At 38.3% G+C, this 25,452-nt stretch overlaps 1 protein-coding gene across 8 annotated transcripts in view; it reads right to left on the minus strand.

The window, feature by feature from the left end:
• The window catches only part of ARID1B (AT-rich interaction domain 1B), a 405,685-nt gene that overhangs the window by 159,091 nt on the left and 221,142 nt on the right, over positions 1-25,452 (minus strand). For 5 of the 8 annotated variants that reach the window (XM_082475518.1, XM_082475513.1, XM_082475516.1 and 2 more), the window contains exon 5: positions 7,848-7,889. The exons of the other annotated variants lie outside the window; for them this stretch is intronic. In XM_082475518.1, the coding sequence (XP_082331644.1) occupies positions 7,848-7,889 (42 nt within the window). The remainder of the gene's footprint in view (positions 1-7,847; positions 7,890-25,452) is intronic. 8 annotated transcript variants of the gene reach the window in all.

Raw genomic sequence — 25,452 nt, forward strand, 5'->3', positions numbered from 1 at the left:
AGAATATGCAAGTAAATAAGCTTTCATTCGAGCATAACTCCTCCCCTCCCTTAAAAAGATCACTTTTGAGATCCACAGCACCTGGGGCCGTGCTTAATTCCTAACATCTTTTCTTAAAAGCCAATGTAAGTCTGACAAAAGCAGGCATGAACTCCGCTAGCCTCCACTCACATTCCTATATTCACCACCATCAGGGCAAACATTTCTGTACAAATATACTTAGTAGATCTAGTGACCCACGCCGTACAGTCAGTAAGTCCATCCAAAGAGTCTGCCCTCTACCATCACCTGACAGGGCATTTGGTCTAGAAGAAATGGAGCTCCTACCACACCAAGAACCCACGTGGTCATGATGAATATTTCTGATTTTTTATATACTGTCAGAGCCTATTCTGGAAACATCACACATTCTTCATTGGGCTATGTGGCTTAGAGTCCTTTCATGCCAATTAAATTCCACAAACATCTTGTGATCACCTGATATTTCAACTAGTATGCACATACACACTGCAATTGGGATAAACCGCTTTTAAAGAAAAACAGTGTTTTCACTACTGAATGCAGATCTAAAATGATATAGGAGAGCCCTAATACATTGGATTGAGTCATATGAAACTGCCAACACTGTTGGCAATTTAAGCTGTAAAAATGTCAATACTGTAAGACTCAATCTAATCTACAGTTCCAGTACTGGGAAGACTAAAAATAAGCATTGCTGTAATTCTGTATAAAGGGCACTGGCCTGGGAGGCAGAAACTTGAATTTTTTCCCTACTTTGCCACTAAATAGGGCTTAAAATCAGTCATGTTACCTCCCTCAGCCTTAGTCATTGTGAAAATAAATTAATATTTTGGAGTACTTTTCCTCTTTGAGAAAATGATGAACAAATAACTGACCCATGAATCTAAGGCTCTAGAATTAGTCAAGGAGGCTCCAAAGGAAGTTAGGACAGGAGATTAAAGATGGCAGAAAATAAAATTCCTATACTTTCTCTTTTTTAAATCTTTGCCTGGCTTTATTTCATTGGGAATGTTTGTTTATGGACAAAAATATTTATATTTCCCCCAACACAATGAAAATAGCTTAAACTAGTAAGCACTCGCAGGGAGAAATCAGAAGAAGAGTAAATGAGCACAGAATTGAAGGTCTGACCTAATGAATACAGAAGACCTGTGGCATTTTAGGGCTGAAAAGAACCTTAGTGAGAGCAAGGAATCAATTTTCCAATCTTATACTATGATTTAAAGTAAACTCTAGGTCTACTCACTTCCACTTAAGTAGTCTTAACTACAAAAGAGCAGGGCAGGCCTGCTGTTCCATGTTTCATCCAAATTCAGAAATTAGGGAAGACCCTCCTGCCCCCCCACAACAACTGCCAAGTAACCCCCTTCATGGCACTCAAGACCTCAAGACCTTCATAAGTCTGTCTTTATCTCTTAGTGGCATATGCTTTGGCCTTCATAATGTTCTGTCTTTTCTAAATTTTATATTCACATAATCCTCTAAAGACAGAGTTGAAAAAGAAGCTAAAATAGCTTTTAAAAATAAAATTAAACATGACAAGTAAAACTGCACCAAAATATTTCAGGTGAGTGTAAATAGAACATTTCCCCCAAATCTTTCCTAAATAAGAAAAAAGCAGATTTATTTAAAAATCAAACATGTAAGTGTTTGAACCACCAGCAGGTGGCAGACTGAGAGGCTGGGAAATTCTCTAACAAAAGACGGGAAGGACTCAACATGGGTTCCCAAATCCAGACTTGAGAACTGCTATGGATTTTCTTTTTCCTCCTCCAGTCTTTCTTCTACGGAGAAACAGAAAATTCTTTTGCTTTACCAATATATATATTCTCATTTTAACTTAGATTCAATGGCTGAAACAGTAAAGAATAAGCTTGGTCCTTTATTCCTCTAAGGATTTCTAGTAGATTTTGATTAAATAAAAAATTGTAAATGCAAAAATAAATCTTTTATATTATGAAAAGTAATATGAGTTGATATGATTATGAACTTCATAAAGAAAATGTTTGCTGGTTTCATTTCAACGACATTGTTACCCTAAATATACTTTTATACCTAACTTATATTCACACCCTTCTTAGAGAGTTAGCCAAGTAAATTCACTAGAAAACACACCCTGGTAAGAAGATGGAAAGAGTTTAGAAGAACCGAAGTTAACATGGCTTCACAAGAAGAAAAAAAACCCACAAACATATTAATGTATGCTTTCATGTGGTTACATTAATAAAGAAAGGATATTTGAACAGGTAGAATCTCTTATTACGTGAAGCTAAACATTCTAAATCTGAAATACTATACTCCTAGCCCCCAGGCATAACCCCAGGTAAATCAATGAATTAATGACACATTACAACAGTCAGAACCAGAAGGATGCCTAATTTCATGACCCAGTTTAAAACCTTTCTACTCTCAAAATCCAATGGGAAATGCCAACTTTACTATATTTTTTATATATATTTTTTACTGAACAGAACATCCCCTCTGCTTTATGCTACTTTACCAAAAGAGCAAATTCCTTCTGTTCTCTACTAATCTGCTCTAATCCTCAGGATTTTCTATCAATTAAAAAAATTTCTATTCTAATTGTGAAATGTATTATGTTACAATGTCTGTGTCTTATGAATACTTGGAACTTTTATTTTCTAGACCAGCTCTGGCCAACAGAACTTTCTTTCAAGTTGGAAATGCACTTCAAGTACATGCACTATGCCAATATGGTAGCTGCTAACAGCATGTAGCTATTGAAATGTAGCTAGCTAGTGCACTTGAAGAAATAAATTTTAAATTTAATTTGAATTAATTTAAATTTAAATAGCCACACATGGTAGTAACTACCATTATTAGACAGCACAGTTCTAGATGACCAGAATATGCAGTGAGAACTGATCAGGCCTGACTCCTGTAAGCTGAAGTGATCAGAAAAGAAAAACAGCAAGTGAACCTCCTCCCACTTTTCCCCACGGTCACTTTTTTGGTTACTTAGTAAAGGGAGCCCATTCAGAGATGCGCTACCAATGCTGTGTTCTATTTCCCTCTTAGACCTTATGACAAGCAGTTAGATAGACACAGACTGCAACATAACTTTTACTTGTATATGGAGGAGGAAAATACAGATGATTTTCATAATGGTCAGATGTCAAAATAAAGGAATAAGTCCAAAGGTAACTGAAGTCACTGCCAAATATGATCCTCCACCTAGACAATTTTCCACAATTAAAAGTACCTTATTTTTAAAAAGACAAAATAAATTTCACTTTTATTTTCAAATTTTGTTTACAGATGACTAATCCCTTTGTCATTTATAAGTTTTATAAGTCAAACTGGAATTCTATTCCATTTTGTAGAATACAACAAATAGATTCAATTAAAGCAATTATACCATAGAGTAGCAAAAAATTATATACAAAAGGAGAATATAAATTTGCATCTCTTCTAGACTTTCTGCCTGGAATAAGATCATTCCAAAAGTTGTGTCAAGAATATCAGGTCTGGGACTTCCCTGGTGGCGCAGTGGTTAAGAATCCACCTGCTGCCAATGCAGGGGACACGGGTTTGAGCCCTGATCCGGGAAGATCCCACATGCCGTGGAGCAATTAAGCCCGTGCGCCACAACTACTGAGCCTGTGCTCTAGAGCCCACAAGCCACAACTACTGAGCCCACGTGCTACAACTACTGAACTTGTGCTCTAGAGCCCGCGAGCCACAACTACTGAGCCCGTGTGCCACAACTACGGAGCTTGTGCTCTAGAGCCCACGAACCACAACTACTGAAGCCTGACCTCGCGCTTAGAGCCTGTGCTCGGCAACAAGAGAAGACACCACAATGAGAAGCCCACACAACTCAACGAAGAGTAGTCCCCACTCGCCGCAACTAGAGAAAGCCTGTGCGCAGCAATGAAGACCCAACGCTGCCAAAAAAATAATAATAAATATTATTATAATTAAAAAAAAAAAGGATGTAAGGTCCACAGAAGCAACGGTTTATTATTCTTACCACTGCATTCCCAACACATAAATAAACATGTATGTTTATTCCACAGGTATTTGTTTAAATGAAATGCATTAGAATGACAATGAATTCAATGAGTGTAACTGTAGAACTTAGATTAGCAAAGATATTTAAGTTAATAGTGAAATAAATCTTGCTTCTTTTTAATTGTTGACTTAGCTATATACAACAAATGAGAGGGCAAAAGATTTGTGGTCATGAAATTTTTAAGTGATTTATTTAGATTTTGATAAGATCTCTTAAGAAATGTATGGAAAAGTTATGTTTACATAGTTTTTCTTTTTTAACAACCCAGAGATATTTCACTCATTTCTCTTTTACTTCCCTACTATAAATTTCTTTGTAGAACTCATAAGCAATGAAGTCAAATTTTTAGCCTTTTTCTATGTTTAACAATATAATTATATATATATATCTGCTTAGCTGATTTATCGTCTCATTATCACTACCAGCTTTACCTAGTATATTAATGACATAGAAGGTGTACTTATCTTGTAAAAAGAACCAACCCATGTTGGCTGCCCCAGAGATTCCTGATTTATTATTCTATAGAATTATAAACTTTTTAATACATTCAAGTCCTGATCACAGCTGAAGTCAAGATCCGCAGTCTATAGTTTGCAGAACTTTCCTTTCCAAATATCTTTGCTCATTTTTTTATTTTGAAACACCTCTTCTATTCACTGAAATTCTTGTTTGTGAGAAGTATACATAATTTTAAATTAATTAAGCATCTTACTAGACCTGTACAGAAACAACCGCCGAAGTTACAAAACTCAGAACCACGAGAAATCAGTTGAAATGTTCAAATTCTTCAAATTCTAAGTTACCTTTGACTGAGATAAGCCTAATAAAACAATGAATCAGGATTTGTGCAAAATTAAGATTTGTGGAGAAGAAGAAAGAGCGTAGATACTTCCTTCCTCATAGATTAGCTTTAAAAAATTAATGTTAAAACAGCCACAATAGGCATGACAGTTCTGAATGACTGCAAAATTGTTTTCCTGGGTTATAGTTTCACCACACTCATCAACAGAAATAGGTTGTTTGCACCTCTGGGTCCCAACACAGTTAAGTCATTTTCCACTGAGACTGACGAATTCATGCTTGTAGATATTAAGTAAATATTAAGTTTGTAGATTTTAGTTCGACTTGGGAGAAAACGAAGCATACAAGAAACGAGTAATTAGATAGTGTCCAAAAAAGAAAGTAAAGAAAGATCAAAGGCACATTAAAGATCACTAAAAGGATCAGAGACGTATATGGGATAGACACATACTCCACATCCAGCAAGATGATGCCACTGAGGTGTTACCAGTGAGTCAGATTTGAGTTATTTTTCCCGGTGTACACAAAAACAGGAACAAAGATCAATTGCGAATAAGTGTTCAAAAACCTGACCAATACTGAACACCTAGACCTTTTAAGAAACAAGATAAAAACATATTTGCTGACTTACAGATAATAGTTACATGTGTAAACACTTTTGAGTAGATATGCAAAAGTGAAAAGCATCTAATTCTTTAAAAATCATTCAATCATGGGAAAAAAATTTCAAATTGTGTTCCTACAAATTGAATTTAAGGCTACAAAAGCAATCTGCTAGTTTAGCCATAAAACAAATGCAAAGCCTTTACAGAGTGGGGCAAGCCATGAGAGCTGCTGGTACAATAATCTTCCACAATCCTGCTGCATGCTCAATATAAGTATGAAGGATTGTGGAGATGAGTTCATAAGAACAGGTTTATTAAATATGCAGTGAATATTCTGCATGCATGCTGGGTATTTAATAAACAATGAAAAATTCAGAAGATGACCATATGTTAAATACTGCAAATACCAAATTAGCTCTATTTATAATTAGCTTTCTTTTAGTAATTTTTGGTAGATATAGAGGCAAAAAAAACAAATTAAGGATATAAAACTTGAGTTAGTTTACCAAATATTTAAATATTTATAAAGTGTTAATGTCTTTTTACTTTTAATTTATATTTATTTATAATGTAATACCTTGCTAAGCTTATAACCTCTAAACAGTTTTGATTTTGGTAGTATTACAATGTCATCCACCTGTACTTGCAGCACAACTAATTTGATTGTACTAACAAAATGCCAAGCATCTAGAAGGGAAAGTAGGAGTCAGGTAAGAGTACCCGTACCTTATGCTCTCAAGTTTTCACCAACTACCCTCTGAAACTTGTGATTTTCAAAGTAATTGATGGCACCTAGGCTGTCCTTCTATACAACTATATGAGAGTAAAGTCAGGCTCCCCTAGTAAGTACTTCTCACCAGTTTAGTTACATGGTTTAAGAATTACTAGCAAATGGGCTTCCCTGGTGGCGCAGTGGTTGAGAATCTGCCTGCCAATGCAGGGGACACGGGTTCGAGCCCTGGTCTGGGAAGATCCCACATGCCGCAGAGCGGCTGGGCCCGTGAGCCACAACTACTGAGCCTGCGTGTCTGGAGTCTGTGCTCCGCAACAAGAGAGGCCGCGATAGTGAGAGGCCCGCGCACCGCGATGAAGAGTGGCCCCCCCTTGCCACAACTAGAGAAAGCCCTTGCACAGAAACGAAGACCCAACACAGCCATAAATAAATAAATAAAAACAAATACTTTAAAATACATGTTATTTAAAAAAAAAAAAAAGAATTACTAGCAAATATGTACAAAAGGCAAGTAAATCTAATAAAAAGAACTACAGGTCTGGAAGACTATGATTCTAAAAATCTGTGACTCCTCCGTCTGTGCTCTGTATTTCAGTGTAGCCAATCTATTCCTTGATCTCACCCTCAGCTCCTCTGCCTTCCTTACCCTGCATATCTGTGATCATCAGGTCCTGCAGACTTACTTCTTAAGGATCTCTTTCCTCTTCCACTATGCCAGCTCTGGCCCACATCATCTTTCACCTGACCTAGTCAACCCCTTCACTGGTCTCTGGCAAATCCATCCTCCACAAAGTGGCCAAAATCATCTATCTAGGTTGCAAATCTAACCACTACTTGACTTTAAATCTTTTAATAGCTACGCATTTTCTGTAGGATAAAATTCAAATCTTTAACCTTTTCAACCCTAGAGCTTGCCACAGAGGCAGACTTTAACTACTTTTAGTTCCCTCTGAGTTTTTTCATGGTTCTCCTCTGACCTGAAAACAGCTCTCATTTCTCCTGTCCTCTCTTGCCTAAATACAAGCCAAGCCCTCAAGCTCTGCCCAGGGATCAACCTCCGAGAATGCCTTCCCACTCAACTCCACCACACTCCACATCCTTGGCGTAACTCAGCACGGGGACAACCACACCACAGGCTAATTTATCTGTTTATAGGCCGATACCTACAAACTGACTGTGAGCAGCCCAAGGGCAGGAGCTGAGATTTAATCTAGTCGTGACTGGAACACAAGGGTCCAATACATATCTGAAGCAGGGATAATAAATAAAAGAATGAATGAAGTTAGAATTATGAACTAAACACAGCACTCTGATACCACTCAGTGGTTGAATTTCACAGCCCCCAACCTGGGGGTGTGGGAATTTCAGTAAATTCTATTCCATGGCCCATTCAAATTTGAAAGCCATTTACTACTAAATGAAACTCTTGGTCTCCTATACTATGTCTCATATTCTCCACAACAAAGAAAGAAGGAAAAGAAAATACTACCATAATCTAATCCTAATCCCAATAACAGGGAAATCTGAAACTCTGGAAGACTTTAGGGCCTCTCCATCTGATTAGAAAAACACAAGCCCTCTCTGTTGAGTCTTCCAATCCACTTAGGGGAGCTGATGAAACCTATACAACAGGCTGCATCAGACTACACACCTTGAGTCCAAAGGCAGTATCCTCCGAGGTCAAGACTTCAACCTGAAATCATAAGGAAAAAAATAATTTAGGCACTATCAAAAAACCTCCTTTGAGTCTAACCGTAGACACCAGAGCACAGGCGTGGCCCAGAACTAAGAATTTTGAGAAAGCTGGCATTCAATTTATGTCAGGTGTCAAGAAAGAGAGATCTGTGAGTCTCTTCATGAGTGGGTATAAATCCAGGTCACTGCCCTGGCTTCCGGTTTTATAACAGGGTGAGCACCTATCAAATTAATATGTTTGCTATCGTGTTGAAGTGGTGGTGTAAGTTCCTCAGAATGATCTGGGAAGTTAGGAGAATCATGCCTCTCACTTAAATCACAAGATGCTGCGTATACTTTTTGAACTTCTACTGTCAGTGAGGGGAAAGCTATGCTCCATAGAGCAATTTCATCATGCTTGTGAAGCTGCTAGTAATTTCTTGTCTCATTCACATCAGAGTGGGTAGTCCTGAATCTCGGGAATGCTGCAGAGCAAGACGTCCTGAAAGCAATACTCAGGAAAAGGCAGACAGAGTCTAAGCAACAAGTTGAGAAATGATGGCAAAACTTCAAAATTGCCTGTCAGTCTTATGCGTTAGAAGACAGAGCTCATTAACATGAATTTTAAAAGCTGTGTGGAACAAGACGTGTATTGATAATTACTGTTTTTTAAACCTAATTATTCAGTCTGGTGTATAAAGCATTTAAGTTTGACTACTACAAAGTACCAGTATATGATGGAAAAGAGCAAGGAAAGAAAGCAACAGAACAAATAAGAATTATTTTTTAAGTGTCTGGGGAAGACAGTGGAGGTGGGGCAGTAATGTCAGACTACCTGGCTTCACTGTTAGTGTTTCTTTTTTTTTTTATGTGGACCATTTTCTAAGTCTCTATTGAATTTGTTACAATATTGCCTCTGCTCCACATCTTGGCTTCCTGGCTTCTTGGCTTCTAGGCATGTGGGAACCCAGCTCCCTGACCAGGGATCGAACCTCCACCCCCTGCATTGGAAGGCGAAGTCCCAATCGCTGGACCACCAGGGAAATCCCTCACTGTTAGTTTTAAACACCTTAAAATCAGGCATTTGTGGTAGACACTTAAGTAGAAAACATACAGGCTATCCAATGTATCTTGCTATAAAAAAAACATTGGATTTTTCCCTTGGGGGGAAGAAAATACAGAAAGGAAGATCACTGCAATAAGACTGTCATCCAGTATGAAAGTAAAGGGGTCACAGAAGAAATGAGGAAACAAACTGTACTCTCCAACTGCTCTACTGAAAGTGACGCTCACCCACCACCTGGTACCTGACAGAGATTGGTGCACAAAGCAAGAGAAACGCATGATTGGTACTGAGAAGACGAGCAGCCTACTTTTGATGAAAACCATGTGTTGCTGACACCAAATGTGATTTTAGGCTAAAGACTGAAATGTTGGCTAACTACAGCACAAGATCATTATAAGATTCACTGACAGCATTTCTGTTTACACTTAGATTTCCAAAGCTAATTGTTAGATTTAGAAACAAGATCTTCTTATAGTCTTTAAGGAAAAAAAAAAAAAAAACCCAGTTATTTGCAATTTACATATGTTTGAATTTCCTAAGTCCTGCCTTTCACAACACTAGGTTACTAACCTCAAATATTTTTACATTAAAACTTCTAATCAACATCAGAAACTTTAGTTAAGGAAAAGCACAAGCAACAAATTCACCAAATCTTAGCTACTATAAACACAATATGACATTTACTCTTGAATTATACACATACTTCATACCTGCATACCTCAGTGTTAGGTACATTCACCCTTGATATGATATTTTAATATGTATAGAATTGTTTTTAAAACATATTATATGTTTAAATCTGCAAAGATCATCTCCAGAGTGAGTTCTGCATTTGCTTAACACAGTACGAAAAGTCAAAGTAGTAAGAAAATTCAATGGCAAATAGAAATCTATTTAAAGATATGGCTTTAATATATTGGACAACTTGAGATGATAGCAAACCAAAACTTTCAAGTGGAATTTAGGAACTCTCCATGTGGTATGTCAGCAGACAGAGATGAAGACAGACCTTGGGGATTGGAGTAAGGAGGTGGATCTCAAAAGGTCAGCCTCATCTTCTACCCTAGATTTTATCTCCAGGAGGGCTCAAAGCGATGTTTTGAAATTCCCAAGTATTAACCAGTTTAATTAAAGCAACTTTTAAAAATTTACGGTTTGTTCAAAAGCACTATGGTTTAAATACATGTGCACTCTAGTTCAGTATCCTTTATAATTTCTATTTCCGTAAGATTTTAATTGCAATACCTACAGAAGGACAGCTGATTTTTAAAACATGAGATTAACTTCAATTTAATAAAAACGAAAGATCAATGTCACACAGAGGTTTTCATGTTGTATCTAACAGCATTTTTACCTAAGTTGGAAGGAATCCCCCTCTAGTGGGAGTAAGGGAGTATTTCAACTGTCACACATGATTTTCAGGTGGTAGTCATTATAAACTTAACTAGCAACAGAAATCAGCTAAGCTTTTTTGTTCTTTTATCATAAATTTGAATCTTTTGAAAACAGGAGGAGGATAAGTATTTTCTATTTCATAAGCCCAACATCTATAATTCCTATAAATAAGCTAGAAGTAGATTTGTGCTTATCTGATGGGATTTTAGTTATTAGACAACCATCATCAGCAAATTGAGACTACTATGATGTAGTCTCAATTTTAAGTCAAAACAAGAATTTACAACTGGAAAAAATTAGTACATTCTCAGTGTAAAGATTTAATAATGTAGTGGGAGGATAAAGTGCTGATAGTCTGCATTTACCTGACTCATTAACAAAGACTTCCTGGATATTTACTACATGTAAGACATGTGCTCAGTACTGTATGAGATAAAAAGTGGTGAGTTTCACTAAGTTATTATTAATTGGGTAAAATGTATTTAAACATTCATTTAAAAAATAAATTCAATCCAGAAATGAATAGACAAGATTACTCATGGTGTCATTTTTCTTTTTAATCTTCAGTTTAGGGAGATTTAAAACTGGCAATATTGTAAAATCATCAAGAAAAAAGGTCACAGGTTTATCTAAATTAAAATTAGGACATGATACCCAATGTTCTCCTTCTCCACACAGATGCTGTAACAAATGTAAAGATGACTGAATATACTGATGAGAAGGATACCTGCCATCACTGGGAGAGAGAACCTGTCAAGGGGTCCTGAGGTATAAGGTGTAAAGGGATTTGTGTGGGCTAACAAAGCAGAGACGTCCTAAGCAGAGACTTCCCAAGTCCAGGATAAGTCCAGCCCTTACCATTAAACCATGCTTCTTTCAAATGATGCTACAATCAACACTTTACATGCCTAAAAGGATTCCATTTGTAGAGAATTTCTAAAACCACTGTGGAAATTCAATCCGCCAAGTTCAGAAGCAGCTACACCATTCACAGTTCTTTCATTCTAATCAAGCAAAAAACCTTCAATTGGCTTCTCTCTCTCCCAATTACCCTAACAAGCCCTCCCTCTGCCAAAATTAAAATAAAACACTTCAATTTCCAATCATTCTATTAAGAAAATTGGGAAAATGTGAATTCATGAATTTGGAAGTAACAGTGGTTGTACCTTCCCCTTTCTTGAATCACTTTCAAAGACCTTTTTACTTTCATCTCTAAAGCAGAAAACACAAATATTCAGCAGCATTTTCATGTACACACTGCTATATTTAAAACAGATAACCAACAAGGACCTACTATATAGCACAGGGAACTCTGCTCAGTATTCTGTAATAACCTAAATGGGAAAAGAATTTGAAAAAGAATAAAAACATATATGTAAAAAAAAAAATTGACAAAACTATGTCCCATTTTAATAAAGATTCTAAAATCAGGATCACACTGTCACAAAAAGAAATAAAGTAACAAATAATGATGATTTATAATTACATGCAAAGATTCTTACTGATAATTAAAGGAATGCAAGTCAAAACTTCCAACATTATTCTATTTTTCTCACCATGGATTACCAAAGATTAAAAACTTAGATAATTATAATATTGACAAAGATGTGGGAAATCACTCAAATCATGGCCTTGCACGGATAAGAACATATATTGGAATAAAATGCAATTTGGCAGTATCCACCAAAATGTATACGCATGTGATTAGGTATTAACCCAACAATTCCACTGATATTCAAGTGCAAAAATAAAGATTTACGAAGTTGTTTACCAGAGTTGTTTGCAACACTAAAAAGCTGAAAACAACCACCAACCAAATGTCCATCAACAAGGGGGTGTTTAATAAGTCCTCATACAGCTAAGCAGTAGAATATTATAATACTGTTAAAAAGGAGGTGTGTCTATCTGTGTAGATAAGGAAAAATTTCTATGACATCACATGAAGTGAAAAGAATCACAATAGTGTACATAGTAAGCTAACATCTGTGTTAAAAATAAAAGTGGGAGTCGGTTAATATGATTGATACACTTAGACTATTCTGTAAAGATATGCAAGAAATACATCAGTGATTGCCTCAAGGGAGAGACTTATTTTTCATTTTATTTTGTCTCACAATGTAAGAATTTTTTCACCAATGCATGTGTTTTTCTTGTTCAATTAAAAGTAATTAGTTAATAAAATAAGCCAATGATAACATTATAAATTGTTCAATGTCAATAATAATCATAGAAATGTAAGTAAAAGTCTTATCTTTCAAGTTGGCAAAGCTTAAAAGTACAGTAGTCAGCGCTTGTGTGTACAACCAGACCCCTCAACACTTGTGATGGGTATGTAAATAAGAACAGCCCTCCCAGAAAACAGTTTTCCATTATACATCAATAGCCTCAAACATATTCGTACCCATTTACCCAGCAATCTATTTGCTAGAGAAATCTTTGTGATCTGATTTGTGATCAAGTGTTTATATATTAAGTATGAATACTACATCATTATTTGAAATGATGACAAATTAGAAAAAAGTATAAAAATAGGGAATGGTTAAAAAAAGTATGATAAATGATTGACCATTGCATAATCATGAAAAACTCAGTTTTCAAGAAATATTTTATAAATTAGGGAAATGCTTTTAACATGTTAAAATTTTAAAGTAGGATTAAAAACAGAAAGTTGACATTATAAATAATCAAATCTATCCATTTGTTCCCTCCATGCCTTCTAGAATATGTGCCACGCTGGAAATTGTCTTGTCCAGTCCTGGATTTTATAATATTCATTCATGTTTTCTTTTAATACGTTTCACTTTTTATTTTTTACATTTAAATATTTGATCCATCTATAATTTATTTTGAAATAACAAGGGCAGGAGGACACGCAGTTTTAATTTTCCATTTGAATAACTGTGATGCAAAATGATCCATTATTTTCTCCAGTGATCATACATACCATATCTTCACCATAATAAAACATTAAAATGATATCAAGTTTGCCTCCAATTCCAGGTAGGGATGGGAAAAGCAAAATTATCTGTGAGGTATTCAACCCAAAGGCAGATGGGAGTGAGAGGAGGAGAAGAATCTGATGGAATCTGCAATCACAATATTTGTCCACAAGTAAATTACTAAGAATTCAGATGCTTTTAGAAAAACTAATTTTTGCCTAGATTGACGTTCAAGGGATAAAGATACTATTCTACTTACAAAGATTGCTGTGTCTCTTTTTTGGTTGGTCCGAAAAGACCAATACGCCAACTAGAACGATTATGCATACTTTTACCTATTACACATTAAGGAGAAGCAGACATTAATAAACACGTTGTTCTCCAAAACCACGTCACAGGATTTATGAAATGTAGACTGTAGGAAGAAAAGCTCTCCGTCCCCCACCTCTCTCCCTCTCCCTCTCACATAAGCACACAAGACAGCTCACCCTGGGTTGCAAAGTTTTAATTTTAGCAAGCAAGGAAGTTGTTTTGTCTTTTTAATATTACTATTGTTTATTATTACCACTACTATCATTATTGTTTACTTTTTTGTAATCCATTTAAATAACGAACACTTAAAAAAACCAATGTAAAACCCTGGCAGCATTCTTCTCTTACTTATTATTCTCCTCATTCTTCTTTTTAGCATGTACGGGCCGCATGACAGCTCAAGGACACAGCTTGCAGAAACTGCTAGGTGTTTGGTTAGCTGGTAACAGAACACACAATGATGCCTTCTACTGTTAAGTTCTCTGAGTAGAACATCCACTCTCTGAATGTATTTAAAATTAACTAAAAACCTGTACCTATATAGGGAACGGATGAATATTAATAAGTATTAATTATTATCTACACACCAAAAACCATTTCTGTTGTACTTAATATAGTGTAATACAATTTCAAGACAAACAATGGATATGTTACAATTACACTTTTCACTGCAAGTGTTATGCTCACATTATCTTCTGTACTAGAATGTGAGCTGTATCTTCATATCCTAGGCTGTTAAATGTAAAACAAAGGTTGTGAGCACTGTGGTAACACTCCTCTTTCTAATTATGTTCTCTAACTGGCTGAGGATACCTTCACTTAAGATTCACAAAGCAATCACAAACTCATGATATGGCTCAGAGAAAACAGACCATGAGTATAGCACAGTGTGCAAAAATAGCCACCACTATGCAGGTGGGGCCTGTTTCTCTAATCCTTTAATCTGGGCTGGACATGTGATTTGCTTGGATCAACAGAATGCAGCAAGAGAAAGCATAGTGCACCACTTCCAAGTCTGAGACTCGAGAGGCAATGCACCCTTTTTACCAGCCTCTTGAGAGTCAACCAGCCACCATGTGAACAAGCCCATACTAGTTTGTTGGAGGATAAGAGACGTATGGTTCTGTTACCACATCATCCTAGCCAAGAGCCAGTCAACTTCGAGAAGCGGAGCCATTTAGCAGATCAGTATAGCTAACTGAAGACGGGAGAATGAGCCCGGCAGAAACCAGGAAAAATACCCGGGCCAGACTGTCAAACTGAAGGATCATGAGCTACGTTAAGTGTTGGTTGCTCTGAGCACTAAGCTATGGGCTGGTCTGTTGCATAGCAAAAACTAACTAAGGCTCTAAATAAAATAACTCGAGGTGCCATACATCTCCTGGCAGAGTTCCAGGCAAGAACACTACGATATTAAAGGCAGTTCTGAAAGCACTTAGAGTATCTACACAGGCAAGTCGCTCCTCCATTTCCACTCCTTGTTTGAAACTTCCCAAGACCATAAAATGCTATCTCAGTTCCTCATGGTGGTCCACAAGAAGCTAAACTGAGTGGCTCCTGCCTGCCTCACTGATCCCCAGTCCCACCACTCTCCCTCCATGCACGATGTTTCAGCTACACTGGCTTCCTTTGTTTTTGAAAATGGCCCTCTCTTAGCTCATAGCCTTTGCACTTGCTGTCCCCTCCTCCTGGAACACTCTGCTACCAGATCTTTCTATTTACTGGTCCCTTCAAATCACTCACACCTCAGTTTAAAGGTCGCCTCCTCAAAGAGCCCCTCTGCCTTGCTGGTATTACCACCTGAAATTTGCTTATTTATCCCTTTACTAAAATGTAAACTTCACAAGAGTAGGGACCTTGCAAGTGTCATTCACTGTTGTATGTTTCTTACCTAGAAAAATGCCTGATATGGAGTAGGAGCCCAATAAAGAACTGTTGAACAAATAAATACGTAGGTATGAATGAATGTGTTGAGGACTGTAACACAATGAAAATATGAATACATGTTTATAAACCACAATTGGACACAGCTCCATGTCGCAGCTGTAGATCTAACAAGATTTTAAAACATGCTCCACCTAATGTAAATATATGAAAGTCTTCAAGTTTTCAAGGCAACTAACTGACAGCACACCACTATTCCAGTCTGCCCAGTCTTCCTCTCTCCAAAATAAGCATGTTGCCTAAAAAAAACTGTACAAGAAAAAGAGGAAGCCTTCAAAAATGAGTGTTAGTTGTGTGAAAAAGCTTTGCTACTGAGTTTATTTTAATGCCTTTTTGAGTTCAAAATTGTTCAATATTAATCTTCTATAATAAAGGGCCATACAGGCCTTGTCTCTAAAGAATCTCTAGTCGTACACAATCGAAAAATACTGGTAATTCAGGACATGGGCATTTCGGTACAGAAAAATGTCAGGGAGATAATTACAAACCTTCATCTGCTCGCTGAAGAGCTGGATGCCTGAGGACACATGAGGCTCAGGTCAGACCGGAAACAACTAACAGAAACCTGAAAAGGCACCTCTTCGGAACAAAGACTGACCCAAAGGAGAAGGAAGGCACCACACTTGTTAGTGACACTCACGTCGCTACTTCATGTCAAGGGGCACACCTTGACATGTAGAGTCACTCTCTGAAACAGTGCTGACGGATGATTACAATGCTCCCCTGAAGAGTAAGTTATCAAGGAGGAACCCTCCGGCTCTACCACAGACAGCAGTACCACATGGCAAAAGAAAATATGAGTAATTTGTTTAAAAACATGGGATTCGAACACGAGAACTGATTTTTTAAAGTAATCTACTGTGGCAAGATAATAAAATAAAAGTAGCCTTACCACATGATCCAGAAATCTCACTTTTATGTATTTACTCAAGAGAAAATGAAAACAATCAAAATGTCTATCAATTGGTGAACAGATACAAAACAATGGACTACATCCATACAATGGAAAACTACTCACCAATAAAAAAGGACTTGATTACTGATATAAGCAACAACACGAATGCATCTCAAATGTATTGTGCTAAGTAAAAGAAGCTAAAGCCAGACTCAAAAGGCTACCGACTGTATGATTCCATTTCTAAGACATTCCAGAAAAGGCAAAACTGTCAGGAAAGACAACAGATCAGTGGTTGCGAGGAGCTGGGTGTGGAGGGAGGAGCTGACGACAAAGGGGCAAAGGAAACTTCTGGGGTGATGGGAAAGTTCTATTAAAAAGGTTCTAAGGTTCTACTGGAGTACTATTCTTCGCATATCATTGGGTTTTGCATTTCACAAAACAGTAATCCATGGTACTCAGCGAATATTACCATTTCCAAATATACAGACAAGAACTAAAGTAAAATAATATTCCAGTTTGTCATCCTCAAAACGCCTTTGATTTTCATTGTAGAGTGTGCCTTTTTTCTTTTTTGATAAAGTGTTCTAGATCATAGGACTGAAATTTTCAGATGATAATTTCTAGAGATTTCTGAATGATTTGGGAATTGCTAGATTTTTCTTCTGGTAGGGGGGATTTGAGGTTTCTGAAATTTTTTGGTAAGGTAGAAAACAACTTTAGGGTCTTTTTTGAAACTAAAAAAGGATTGTGTCTAATGAAAATCTTTGATATTTAATACAATTACGCATAAAATTGAATTCCAACAGGAAAACCAGCAAAGTCAACTTAAAAATCAAAATTACAGCCAACACTAAAGTTAAAGTAGTATGGACAAGTTCTGACAAGAAAATACAATACAACCTTCAGATATGAAGTATGGCACCTCTTCATAACCTATAGCTCAGAAATTTTGAAGTTCAGTTTTTAAAATTCAAATCTTAAAAAAAAAACCTGTTAAAGGACCACATATTTACATTTATTTGGTAATACGGCCGTAATAACTCTAAGAGATGTATGAGAAAATTCAGAGTTACTGAGCTTATACCATGAAACTATTTTCTACATGTAAAGTAGCAAAAAGCTTGAACTACAGTCTCAAGGTTAAAAAACTTGATTTTTAATGTATGAAATATTTACTCTCAGTAGGCCCTTTCAATACTGTTATATTAAGTAGACTCAGTTTTGTTCATGCAAAGTCTTTACAGCTTTTTCAAAAAATTTATTTAATTTATTTTTGGCTACATTGGGTCTTCGTTGCTGCCCGTGGGCTTTCTCTAGTTGCAGCGAGCTGGGGCAATTCTTCGTTGAGGTGAGTGGGCTTCACATTGCGGTGGCTTCTCTTGTTGCAGAGCATGGGCTCTAGGCATGCGAGCTCAGTAGTTGTGGCTCGTGGGCTCTAGAGCACAGGCTCGGTAGTTGTGGCACACGGGCTTAGCTGCTCCGCGGCATGTGGGATCTTCCCGGACCAGGAATCGAACCCGCGTCCCCTGCATTGGCAGGCGGATTCTTAACCACTGTGACACCAGGGAAGTCCCTCTTTGTAGCTTTTTAAGCAAAAATGAGGTTTCTGAAATTAAAAATGTACAACCAAACTTAAAATAAAATTTAAAAAAACTAGCTACTTGGCAGTAACATTCATGTCGTGTTTCACCAAGAGTTTATAAACAATTTTGGCCAAGGATCTCTAATGGATTTAATTTTTGTCTAGACCAGTGATTCTCAACCAGGAAAAATTTCGTGCCCCTCCCCACCTCCAATAAGTCAGGAGATATTTGACAATGTCTAGTGACACTTTTAGTCATCACAGTTGGGGGTTAGGATGGGGTTTGCTCCTGGTATCTCGTGGGTACTACAACGCACAGAGTAGCCTTTTTACAACAATGACTTATCAGGCCCAAAATTGTCAATGGTACCAAGGTTAGAAACTCTGGTCTAGACATGGGAAATCCCAGCTACTGATATTCAAAAGCATAAGCACAGGAAGAAAAGCCTTGATTCAAATATTGAGTTTATTAACAGGAATAAAAACAGTGTTTGGAATGAAAGCTACCTCAGGTGCTGAAACAGTTACACTGCATTATCATCATGTTCACGGTGGAAGGGCTACAGAACCAAGGTTCCACAAAGCAGTGGTTTAGTACTGCTGAAGTAAAATGCTGTAAGACAAATTTTCCTTCAAGAAAGCTCTCAAGCTCAGTGACAACTCTGCACAGGGAGATAAACCTACTCATACAAAATGTGAGCTCAATGCCATATTTTATTTTATTTTTTAACAGGGAGAGTTGTTACCAATTATAATTAATACAAATTCACTTATTTTACAAAATGGGGGAATGGGTAAAAGCCAAAAGTAAAAATAACCTCTGAGATAGCTAAAGCCTGTTAACATATATATATATGCAGGTGTATGCATGTTCATATGTGTATATCTTAGCCTTATCTATTACCTAAATGCAAGATTAGTCAAATCAGACATTTGCTTGAAATCTCACTTAAATCTATTATTTACTTCAAGACTCCCTCTGAAAAACCTGGGGGAGTGTAGGAATCTCGTACTCACTAGGACTATTAGGTAGGCAAAGTATAATTTCACAATTTGCTGTAAACCAGGCAAATGCTTGGAGCAAACAGAAACGGCTCTTGGAGAGAGTGGGCATAAATGGCATAAATGACTATTCAAATAGGTATGTCTTTTGTGCTGACACTTATTTGGGTTAGGACTTCTGAATCCAAGACTTTATGATTAACAAGAGAATAGTGACTCCTAAATAAAGTTTGATGTACCTATAATTTCAGATGTCTTTTCACTGATGGGATTAGGGGGTATTCATGTAACCATGGAATATGCTGCTGGGAGGATGTGAAAGAAGTGAAATTGTTTTTTATTCAATTCATGTTATACTTTTTTCAAATTCCATCAACTTCTGTGAAAAGTTTGTTCTGTTTTCTTTTGCAATTATATATCGTTTCTGAGATACACAGAAAATTAAGGCTTTCCATTAATTCAATACTCACAAAGCTAGAGAGTCAAAAAGCTTGTCAACCCAAAACTCACTTACCAGAACCAACTTAACCACTATTACACAAGACGGTAGCTCAAAATCTAAAAAGAGCTGCTATCTTGGCCCACTGACGATCACCAATGAAGGCTTATCCTAACACTGCATGTGAGGAGGTGTACAAAACCATAAACTGGTACATGACCCTCCCCTTTTAACAAAACACTCAAATAATATTTGATTTAATTTAATTTAAAAGGGAACTGACAAGTGTCCTACGCAAGCAACCATAATCAAGGTTAGGAACGTCCCTGCTAGAATCTATTATTTTCTACAAAATCTCTTGTTTGTATACACATCACAAGTGAAAATATTATGCATATTCATCTGCCACAATAAATATAATAACATTATAACCCATAAAAGCAAATAGAAGAATGTTAATATTCAGAACTCCTATTCAAGGCCATTTCTCTTATATTCTTCACGACATTTCCTAGATTCTGCCTCTACATCAGTACTGATGAACTAACTCAAAACGACATTCCCATAATAGATCATCAAATTTCCAGAATTCCAAGATTAAGTTGACTTGAATATGATAGAAGAAACATACCACATAGTAAGCTATTTATGTAAACAGTATCAACGTAAATAAACTTTAGAAATTACATAGTCCATGGAGTAGAATAAAAAATTTAAAAACCAATTGGCCACAGTTGATTACTACTAGTTGGATTAAATGCATATGTTAACTAATCTATTTTACTATAGTTTTATGTGTCGTTTAGCTTACTTGAAAACGTCAAAGATGTCTCAATCGCAACATTCTACTTCAGACTCCTAGAGAAGGTGACCAATGAGAACACTCAAAGATCCCTAAGTCTTCACAACAGAGAAAGGCTAAACAGCAGAAAGGGAATATTCCAAAAAGCCTATGAGCAGGAAAACACAGGCAGGAGATAAAACTTTACAAGCTTAGAGTCTTCTCAGCTTTTTCTTTTCTGTTTTGAATTTGATTTTATTTATTTTTTATACAGCAGGTTTTTATTATCTATTCTATACATATTAGTATATATATGTCAAGAGTTTCCTCAGCTTTTAAAAAATTTTATTTTATTGACGTATATTTGAGTTACAACGTTGTGTTAATTTCTGCTATACAGCAATGTGACTCAGTTACACACACATATATATACATTCTTTTTTATATTCTTTTCCATTATGGTTTATCTCAGGATATTGAATATAGTTCCCTGTGCTCTACAGCAGGACCTTATTGCTTATCCATTCTATACATAAGTCTGCATCCACTAACCCCAAACTCCCAGTCCATCCCTCCCCCACCCCTCTCCCAGCTTTTAAATAAATGCTGAGTTAGTTTTCCCGCCAAACAAGGTGGACGAGCATGTACTTGGCCCCAAATAGCCGTTATTACACAAATGGAAACCAAGTGCCTTCTAAGCAGCTCCAGCCTGGGTCAGGCTGACTCCGGGCAGCAGCGGAGCAGCCAACTGCGGCGGCCGCCCCGCCCCTCACCCTCCGGCCCAGCTGAGTTCTCATAGGCCTGGGCTTCAGGCTCCACCCCGCGGCTGTCCACTGGCACGGGCCCCGCCCAACGTTCGGCAGCCTGGGCTCCGAGCTCTGACCCCGCCCCTCGCCTGCCAGCCCCGCCCTGTTTTTGTCAAGTGGGTTTTGAACACCGGCCCCACCCTGCGTTTAGAGGCCTGGGCAGTGCTGGGACCTTCCTCCTCAGCGCCTTTGGTGCTTTTCCACCATCAGGCACTCGTTTTAATCATGCAAAACGAGCTGCAACTCATCCAGTCCTGGTAGTTGGGTGGTGGTGTTCCTTTTGGGGCGGGGGAGGGAAAAGAGTGAAAAGAGAGACGCGCCAAAGTTGGGGAAAAATTAAAGCACACCGATTTGGGCAAGCCGAACTGGAGGAGGACGAGGAGGTTAGGGAGCAAAGGAAGCAATTTCGTGTGGAACTGTGGCTAGAAGTGGCACACAAAAAACGCTCTTCTGCCTGCGTCAGTCCGGCCGGTGCGTTTCGTTTAAATGTTAAGCTGTGTCAGCAGAAACTTTACAGAACTACGTTGGACAGGGCACTAGGCACCTCCTGCCTAGGTGCCAATTTTCCGGCTTGCAGAAAGCTCCACAGGAGGCGCCACGGGCTCCCCCTCCCAGCGCCCCCCCAAGAAAGGACCCAGGGCCGTGCAGTCCCGGGCAACATGGCCACAGAGGCAGGGGCCCTGGCTAGTCAAGCTGGAAGACACCCCCCCACTCCGCCCCCGCCCAACGCACAGGCTCACAGGCTACGTGCGGGGGAGGGGTGGCGGGGAGGGCGGGGCGAAGGCTGCCTGCCGGGAAACCTGGAGTGGTGGGCGGGGCGCGGTGCCTGCTGGGAGCTCGCCTCCGAGAGCTTTGTTGCACAACCTCGCCCCAGCCGCCCTGCCCGCTCCCTCACCGGCTCCTCCGCAGAGCCTCGCCGCAGCGCCTCGGAGCGGAGACTCGGGGTTCCTGGGGCTCCAGGCACCAAGGGAATTTCTGAACTGGCTTAAGTCACTCATCTCCCCCGCCCCCACCTCGCCACCCTTTCGGGTTCCTTTTTACTTTCTTCCTAAACGTTTGTCTGTTTTTGTTTTTGTTTTTTTTCCCCTAATTGAGGGCCGAAGCAAACCTCTGGATGTGTCAACTGTTCAACGTATCTTGGTTATGAAAGCGAAAGAAACAAACGCAGAGTTTTTAATGCATAGAAAAATGAAAACAGTAATATTGGGGCTAGTGGCTAGAAAGGGGTTCTCGCTGCTTCAAGTATCTGATACTCTCCGAAGCCAGTCTCTGGCAATGAATAAAAAGAGGTAGATCATTAGAGCGGTGAATGATGGACTCTGAAGCCGACGGGCAAGGCAGGAGGAGCAGCAGGCGGAGGCACGCTAGGGCCGGAGCCGGGAGCGCCGCGGCGGGAGCGGGCTCGAGGAAGGGCCGCGCAGGAAGCGGCTCCCGCTCAGCGGCGGCCAGTGGTCGCCGCGTCTGAAACATCAGCCGTAACATCCATGCCTTTGAGGGCCAATGTTTAAAGTTTTAGTTTTCCGACTGTATACGTGATTTAATTATCAAATTCTGCAAGTAAGCAGCATTCTGTCACTCATTAAGGTTATGTATAATTTATAGCCACAAATGCCATATTATTTCTTTTTGGAAGAAAATAAAGGAATCACGTAGATCATTAAAGGAAAATGTATACAGCATAAACTGACATACCATTAGTGGGAAGAAAATTCTTGAGGTATAAACGAGTTATGTGGCGGGAGGTAACAATGGTTTGAGGAAAAAAGAAAACAAAATTAGAGGAACAAGATTGATTTTGAGGAAACTTTAAATAGAGTTTTAAATCCCTACTGTGTAGGATTATGAATTTCAATTTGAGTAAGAGAAATGGCTAAAATTAGATTTCATTGTTGTTTATATGAAACCATTTCTCATTTAACCCTACCTAGTAACAGTAACAGAAAAACATGCATGGTGGCACATAGCTAAGACTTCAAGCACTTAGAAGCCCTTATTCAAATTTTAAAGTTTGGGGTAATAAAAAAAGATGATGCTCATTAAATTTATTTTGGATTCCGTATCTTTTTTTTTAGGTCTCAATTTACAATTACATGGTTATAACAACATTTTACCAATAAAAAGATGTGCCCATGAACGTTTTATTTTTTAACTTTAAATTATATCCCTTATGAAGTGCTGAACTTTTAGCAGGGTGTAAAAGAGTAACATATAAAACACTGCTATGGGCTTCCCTGGTGGCGCAGTGGTTGAGAATCCGCCTGCCAATGCAGGGGACACGGGTTCGAGCCCTGGTCTGGGAAGATCCCACATGCCGCGGAGCAACTGGGCCCGTGAGCCACAACTACTGAGCCTGCGCGTCTGGAGCCTGTGCTCCGCAGCAAGAGAGGCCAGGACAGTGAGAGGCCCGCGCACCAAACAGAAACGAAGACCCAACACAGCCAAATAATTAAATAAATTAAAAAACAAAAACAAAAAAAACACACTGCTATCTACAAGATAAAAGACAAGAATACAAAGAACTATTCAAACCCATTTTAGGTAAATTCCTCATCAGAGAGGGAATATTCAAAACATTTATATTCATTCCACTTATTTTCTTAATATTCATTTTCCTAAAACATACTTTGCTAAATGGTTTTCAATTTTATTTCAAAGTTTTTTAAAACCGTAAATAGTTAACATTTCCTTAGTTATACATGCACTATTCCCTTCTTCCTGAAATTACTCTCTCTCTCCTCCTGTCCCCTTTTCACAGCTACTTTTTGGTCTTTGGCTGCTTTTTAGTTTTCCAAATTATGTCAGGTGGTTGGTAGGTAGGAAGGTATTTATGTATATACGTATTTCTGCTTGCCTGCACGCACATCAGAAGAAAAAGGCAGGAAAAAAAAATGCTTAAAGGGACCTAATGAGATTTTCAGAGAGTTCTAATGAGATATGATGGTTACGTGTGACAGTAGTCAAGATGACACCCCAGTTTTCAACTTGCTGGGCTGAATGATAGCAAGGCTATGTCATTAACTAGCAACTAATGAGTCTGGTTTGGCGCTGTTTATTTTCACATGCTTGTGGTACACCCCGGGAGGAGACAGCCAGCCAGCTGGCAGCAGGAAGTACAGGTCAGGGTACCTGCACTAAAGACTAAAGAACTTCAAGTCGTGGGCAATTAGATGATAGCTGAGTTCATGGGAGCGGATGACTGAGCTTATTATATATAGAAAAGCATGCAGAATAAGATGAGAACAGAGCAGCCTAAACAGAACCTTCATGGGCATTGACATGTTAAAGACAAGTTCCTCCCTCCTCTGATGGAAGTATAACAGCCATAGGCTAGAAATGTTAGAACTTCAGAGTTGCTTTTTCCTCCACAACCAGGGAGAAACAGAAATTAAGAGTCTGGGCTCAGGCAAGACTACCCGGGACTGATTTTAATTCCTCCAAACACTGGCTTTGTATCCTTAGGCATGTTTCTCAGCGTCTCTGTGCCTCACCTTCCTCCTGTGTAAAGTGAGTATAATAATGACAGCAGATAGTTGTTATGAGAATTAAATAGCACCTGACTAAAAGTTCACTTTGATCGTCATCCAATCACTCCCCACATCGGGATTTTCAAATCCATCGTAGCCTCTATTCCTGTCACCACTGCCTTAGTTGAGTGCCTCATCTCTCCCTTTAAAACCTAGAATACTGTGAAACTGGTTTCCTTGACACCAGGCTCTTTCCCACCCATCATCTTTCACAGTGCCCCAGTGTTGTCTTCAGCAAACATAGATTTGAATATGTCACTCTGTTCAAAACCCTTCAGAATATCAAGAGAATTGGGTCCAGACTCCGTACCTTGGGATAAGGGCCCTGGGTAATCTGTTTCTTATCTGCCATTCAGTTTCATCTCCCTGTACTCGTTCCTTTAATCACCTTTGGTAACTTGCGTGCTGAACCTACCATATTTTTTTTTTCCAGGCCTGTATTCATACTGAGCCCTTTACCTTCCCTACAATTTTGCCCTTTTGAAATCGCCATGCTTTCTTCCAATAAGACCTTATTGATCCCTTTCATTAGAATTACTGCACTTTGTACAGTACAGGATTGGATTGATATAATTTTATATGTAATCATACAAGTCTATTTTCCTCTAGATCTCTGAAGGCAAGGTCCATCCACTGTGTACCTATGTATGTTCTACTACCCATAAAACCCCTAGAAAGTGTGCTACCCATAAAACTCCTAGGAAGTGTGCTACACACATTTAGGTAACTAAATTAAGCAAAAATTTAAAAAGAGAGATAAAAGCTAGAAATCAGACATTCTCATACTCTAGCTATACAAATCCTCAGATTAGTAAACAGGAGTAAGGTTGAGACCTGAAGGTTCTCTTTCTCATATGCAGACAGGCAATCATTAAATAACTGTATTGGGGTATG

The sequence above is a fragment of the Balaenoptera physalus genome, assembly GCF_965194825.1.
Source record: "Balaenoptera physalus genome assembly, chromosome: 9".
In the NCBI taxonomy this organism is placed as follows: Eukaryota; Metazoa; Chordata; class Mammalia; order Artiodactyla; family Balaenopteridae; genus Balaenoptera; species Balaenoptera physalus.